Below are 5,703 nucleotides of genomic sequence, written 5' to 3' on the forward strand. Positions count from 1 at the left end.
CTTTATGAAAAACTCGTGTTGAAACACAAAAACATGATGACACAGTGCAAACCTGCTCATCCTTCACCTCTCACGGGTTTTAAATCAAGTGTCTGATTAAATGTTTAAAAGTGATGACTTCCTGTGGTAAATGGACTGGTTCTTACGTAGCGCTTTTCTACTCGTCTGAGCACCCATAACTAACATTCACACACACTCATACTCCGATGGATGCATCAGAGTATGGAGAGCAATTTGGGGTTAGCATCTTGCCCAAGGATATTTGGCATGCAGTCTAGTGGAAGCCAGGAATCGAACCACCAACCTTCTGATCAGTAGATGACCTGCACTACTGCCTGAGCTACAGCCATAAAGTGCTTTGGTTTACAAAGTGTGGACATCGAGCCAGCGTTGGCTTCAGTAATCCTCGTGATGGTGACGGGTACAGCTGTGCTGGGACTTCGCTAACAAATACAAAAACGTATTAAAAAAGCATAAAAAACATGTCAAACTCATGATGTTTGATTTGTGCATTTTTTTATGCAATCATATTTTTGCTGCCTGACGCTCTGATTTATATAAGAGCCACTAACCTCAACCTGAGCAATGACGCCCTGAGGCATGATGGGAGGAAACTGAGGCTGCAGCGGTGCGGGGCATGAAGCAGCCTGCAGAGTCGCTGCAGCTGCTGCCAAAACCCTCCGAGGGGTTTAAATAGAGTTCGAATGAAGGGCGTGAACAGTGAAGCCAACATGACTGTGCAGGCCCAGCAGGGGGCAGCACCATCCTTCAGACTGACACCTGCTGGGCTCACCTGACTCTCAGTTCAGGTTTTTCTGCCACTTTGTACCCCGAATGTTTTACATATAAAAAATGACCTTATTAAAAAATGTATTTGACCCAGAAGGAAAAACACAATCAGTTGTCCCACACTTTACCCAGAATGCACTGCAGGTATGCTGCAGGTTACTCTGATGCTTCTGACTCCCTGATTGGAGGAAAACTGAGCGCTCTTCTTCTCTGAGCTTAAAGGCGTGGAGGTCGGCTGTGCTGGCGCTGAAATAAAGACACACTCTGAGTTTTTATGTGGACTCTCGGTTTATTGTCAGCACTCTGAGAGGAGACGCTGATTGGCTGTCTGCAGCGGCTCAGCTGGCTAGGACAGAGGAGGTCGTGGAGGAAGAGGAGGACACCACCTTCCCGTCAACCACCTCCTGGACCACCGTCACCACCCGCTTGGTCGTGGTGCTCGAGGAGGACTTGGTGGTGACACTGCGGACCAATCAGAACAGAGCACAGGTTAGCGTCTGCGTTGCCCATTAGCTTCAGCTTCACTCATCGAAGCGCGAGTCTCACCTGCTGGTGGCTTCTCCGTCCAGCAGCCTCCTGTACTCAGCAATCTCCATCTCCAGCCGGGTCTTGATGTCCAGCAGCATCCGGTACTCCTGCCCCTGCCGCTCCAGGTCGGCCCTCAGCTGCGTCAGCTGCTCCTCCAGTGACGTCACCTGCAGGACAACAGAGTCACAGGTGAGACCGAAGAGCAGCGTGCTCAGGTACAACCCGCAAGCTCAGGATGAAAAGCGGCTCACCTGCATCTGGTACCCGGAGAGCTGCATGGAGTAGCGGTTCTGCGTCTCAGCCAGAGAGGCCTCCAGCGACGCTTTCTGCAGAGGAACGCAGCGTTTGTGAGGTCAGCTGATCAAAAACTACACCTACAGTCAGACCCTTACTCAGATTTGACTCATCTCAGCCGTTCCTATCCTAAAACCTAGTTTTTACTGATCTTCCTCTCTGCTTTCGGTTTCAGTCTCAGTCAAACCTCGGCTCATGTGACCCGTCAATGTTCAGACAGAAAGTTAGAAACAGCCTGAAGTTCATCGGATGTTTTTCGCCCGCCTCTGTTCACAGCTCGCCCCTCTCTCTTTTACAGTGAACAAACTGAAGCTTCATCATTTGGTCTGCTTCGACCTCCTCCTTCAGCTGCAGAACAGAGGTCATGTGACACTCACCATGCCCAACATGGACTGCAGCTCGATCTCCAGAGACTGCAGCGTGCGCTTGACCTCCGTGACCTCTGACCTGGATGTCTGCAGCGAGGTGGTTTGAGTGATGACCTCTTTGTTCAGAGTCTCAGTCTGCGCAGGAAACACGCACACAGGTTAATACACAGGAGACGTCTGCGGTCACAGGAAGTGATGTCATGGCGGTAGGTACCTTGGTCTGGAACCAGGACTCGAGCTCTCTCTGGTTTTTGGCGGTGACGGCCTCGTAGTGCTCTCTGATCTCAGCCATGACCTTTGTGAGGTCCTGCTGTGGACCGGCGTCCACCTCCACGTGCACCTGACCGCTCATCTGATTCCGCATGGCGAGCAGCTCCTACACACACACACACACACACACACACACACACACACACACACACACACACACACACTCAAGTTCAGCTAAAAAGAAGTTTTCTTACAGTAAAAGAACAAAATCTGTGTTTAAGCGTCTGACTCCACACTCCACTGGCAAAAACACTGATTTGACTTCATCTCCTTTCTGTTCCTCTACATGTTTGGCGATACCCCTGTGACTCAAACCTCAGAGATCTGAATCTAAATCCTTTTCAGAAGCACTCACCTCCTCGTGGTTCTTCTTCAGGAAGATTAGCTCCTCCTTCAGGCCCTCAATCTGCATCTCCAGGTCGCTCTTAGCCAGCGTCAGGTCATCCAGGACTTTCTTGAGCCCGCTGATGTCAGCCTCCACCGACTGACGCATGGCAAGCTCGTTCTCGTACCTGCATGAGGAGGATGGATCACAGGTGAGGCTCAGTGGGGATTAAATCTGAGCTGCTGTGGCGCCACCTGCTGTTCAAACTTCCTAATATCATTGGACCTTTTCCCCTGCAGTAACAGGAGTATTAACAATGACACTCATATCAGAGGAGATCCTGCTCCTGTGCATGCTTTATTTCAAATGTTCACCGTGACACGCCGCTCTGATCTGCTGCTGCTGATGGAGACTCGAAGCATCATCTGAAGCTAGGGTTGCCAATTTTTTAACCATCAAATAAGGGACACAACCAGCTGGGCAGAGTGTAAATATGCACTGTGTGTGACATTGCAGATAGAATAAGGGATGAACCAGATTTGCTCATTATACGGAATTTCCCAGTTGGCAACTCTATCAGAACGTCACGATGCTCCATCGATGTCTCCACCTGAAGCCTCATTTTGTCTCGAGAACCCAAAACATCTCATATTAGCACCACTTGGCGACAGTGGGGAGGAAGAAGTCCCTTTTAACCCAGGACTGCTGTTTCCGCCATGTTGGATTTGTTGGAAAGTTATGTGCTAACATTAAGTAGCACATGATCTCAGACTTGTATCAGACATGTGGACTGATGGCTGCAGCAGCCTCTGCTGGGCGTCAGAGGAACTGCACCCCACTCTGTGGGTTCCTGCAGACTCACTTTGTCCTGAAGTCGTCAGCAGCCAGCCGGGCGTTGTCGATGCTCAGGTGAATGGCTCCGTTTTTCTTGGTGGCTTCCTGAATCTGGAGACAAAAAACATCATAATGAATGAAGATCAAACTTTATTGATCCTCAGCTGTTTATAAAGAGCAAAATAATTCCACATAGAGCACATTAAGGTGCTTTTATTTTGTAATTAAAGATGCAGTGCAGGTCTTTTACTTTGAAGAGTGTTTGTACTACAGGAAACACAAGGTCATGTTTCTTAATCAAGATAAATACATGGCTGCCAGTGAAAGTCAGCAGGGGGCGGGGCCACAGGATTACTGATTACTGCCCCGCCCCCTGCCAGTTCTAACCAATCAGACAGAGCAGTGATACTTTCCCATTTTCCATTTTTATTCACTTTTCATTTTCCAGATATTTCAGAACTTTTAATTAACCAAAAATTCATTCTAGTTAAAACAGACTTTATTCATCTTCGTGAGGAAAACCCAGATTGTCAGAGACGACTGAGGTTCAGATCAGAAAAGTAAATCCTCCTCAGACTGTGTGCTGGTTCACTCAGTTGGAGACTTCCTGCGTGATTAGATTTGACAGTTGTATAAATGCATTATTTTACTTTTAGTTTGTATTAACTGAGCTACACCGTGTAAATCTCAGGTTTGAACTGAAGCTTTATGTTCTCTTTTCTAATTTTAGATCAGACATCCTTCAGTCCTCTGATTTCTGAAGGCACCTCTCTGGTTAAACGGGAGATTTGCTACCTTTGTCTGCAGCTCTTTCTGGGTTTTGTTCAGATGCGGGGTGAGGTGCAGCGCTGCTGAATGAAGCCTTTTGTTGTCCCTTCATGAACTAAAAGCAGCGTCCTGTGAGCGTAATCCTCAGATTTAAAAAGATGTGACCGTGGGGGCTGATGACTTCATTGAAGGACAGGTTAGTAGAAAGTTAAAGATCTAAGCTGGAAAGAAGGCTTCATTCAAAACAACCAAGGACCGCTCAGTGAGTCCGGAGGAAAAACATTAACAAAGTGTTTCTGTGAGAAACAAACTGAAGATGAGTGAGAAGTAAAGCCTGGGTATGGCCTGTAGAGGGCGCTCTGTGTCACAGCTTGGAGAGAGTGTAGAAAACTAAAGTTCTGCAGAGGAACAGATCCTGAAGATCATGATGAACGACGTTCAAAGGAACAGGACGAAGCTCGCAGTGACATCATCATTCAAAATAACGTAAACATGAAATAAACAGAGGGTTAAAAACGGAGCGCAGGTGAGAGTACCTGTGGGACCAGCTGTCAGAGGGAGGATGAGGAAGCTTTACCTTTGCAGTGATGTCGCTGATGGTGACGAAGAAGGTGGTGTAGTCCCGGGTGGAGGGGCCGACCTTGTTCTCCACAAACTGCCTGATCTTCAGCTCCAGCTCGGCGTTGGCCTTCTCCAGCTTGCGCACCTTCTCCAGGTAGGAGGCCAGGCGGTCGTTCAGGTTCTGCATGGTGAACTTCTCGTTGCCGATCAGGCTGTCGTCCATGCCAGAAACTTTGTAGCTGACGGAGGACGAGTAGCCTCCGCCGAGTCCTCCGCCGAGGCTGCCATTGAGCCCTCCACCCACGGAGGAGGAGGAGATGCGGACTTCGGAGCCTCCAGCTCCACCGTACACGCTGTTGGCCCTCATGGAGCCGCTGCTGCCCACGGAGGACCTGACGGAGCGGGAGTATGAGCGGGTGAAGGAGGCCATGGTCGATGCTGCGTTCCTGCTGTAGCTGAAGACGACAGAGAGCAGAGTGAGGAGCTGCAGAGCTCTCCTCCTTTTTATAACTCCTGCAGCCTAAGAGCTGTCACTCAAACAGAAGGTGAGGCTGGGCGAGGCATGGGGGGGGGGGGTCACGGAAAAATGTAACCTGTAACACACTAATGCTTTTATCAACCCTGCTTCACCTGCAGGCTCAGCACGACCTTTGCATCCTGAAAGGAGGGAGATTAATGAGCAGACGACGCTTCAGCAAAAGCCTCAGTAAACATCAGCGACTCCTGAGGAATGACGGGTGCGGAGGGGGGTGGTAACACCTCGAGGAACAGCCTGACAGCAACAGCAGGCTGCGGTCAGGCTCTCTGCTGCACACACGGGCCAAAGCTAGAATAAGGAGGCACCCTGCAGAGGAGCGATAACAGTGAAGCAGTTTAACACAAACACAGCACAAAAACATGAATCTACAAAGTTACAATCAGTGCAAATCATCAAATATTCATCAGATAACCAGTGAACTGTTCAGA

At 49.2% G+C, this 5,703-nt stretch overlaps 1 protein-coding gene across 1 annotated transcript; it reads right to left on the bottom strand.

The window, feature by feature from the left end:
• Nucleotides 1-1,127: 1,127 nt before the first annotated feature.
• On the bottom strand, nt 1,128-5,170 carry LOC134625673 (keratin, type I cytoskeletal 13-like). The gene is made up of 8 exons (XM_063470930.1): nt 4,754-5,170; nt 3,437-3,519; nt 2,605-2,761; nt 2,194-2,355; nt 1,989-2,114; nt 1,569-1,643; nt 1,336-1,484; nt 1,128-1,251 (listed from the first exon to the last, which is right to left on the bottom strand). The coding sequence occupies exons 1-8, from the start codon at nt 5,165-5,167 to the stop codon at nt 1,128-1,130; spliced, it is 1,290 nt and encodes a 429-aa protein (XP_063327000.1). The 5' UTR covers nt 5,168-5,170.
• Nucleotides 5,171-5,703: the final 533 nt, after the last annotated feature.

The sequence above is a fragment of the Pelmatolapia mariae genome, linkage group LG4, assembly GCF_036321145.2.
Source record: "Pelmatolapia mariae isolate MD_Pm_ZW linkage group LG4, Pm_UMD_F_2, whole genome shotgun sequence".
Taxonomy (NCBI): domain Eukaryota; kingdom Metazoa; phylum Chordata; class Actinopteri; order Cichliformes; family Cichlidae; genus Pelmatolapia; species Pelmatolapia mariae.

Bases quoted from the DNA above. Each gene is read 5' to 3' on its own strand.
- LOC134625673 (XM_063470930.1), bottom strand. From the start codon at position 5,167: ATGGCCTCCTTCACCCGCTCATACTCCCGCTCCGTCAGGTCCTCCGTG. The intron at 2,762-3,436 runs GTGAGTCTGCAG...CTCCTCATGCAG, and splicing joins GCTGACGACTTCAGGACAAA to GTACGAGAACGAGCTTGCCA. The intron at 2,356-2,604 runs GTGAGTGCTTCT...GTGTGTGTGTAG, and splicing joins TGAAGAAGAACCACGAGGAG to GAGCTGCTCGCCATGCGGAA.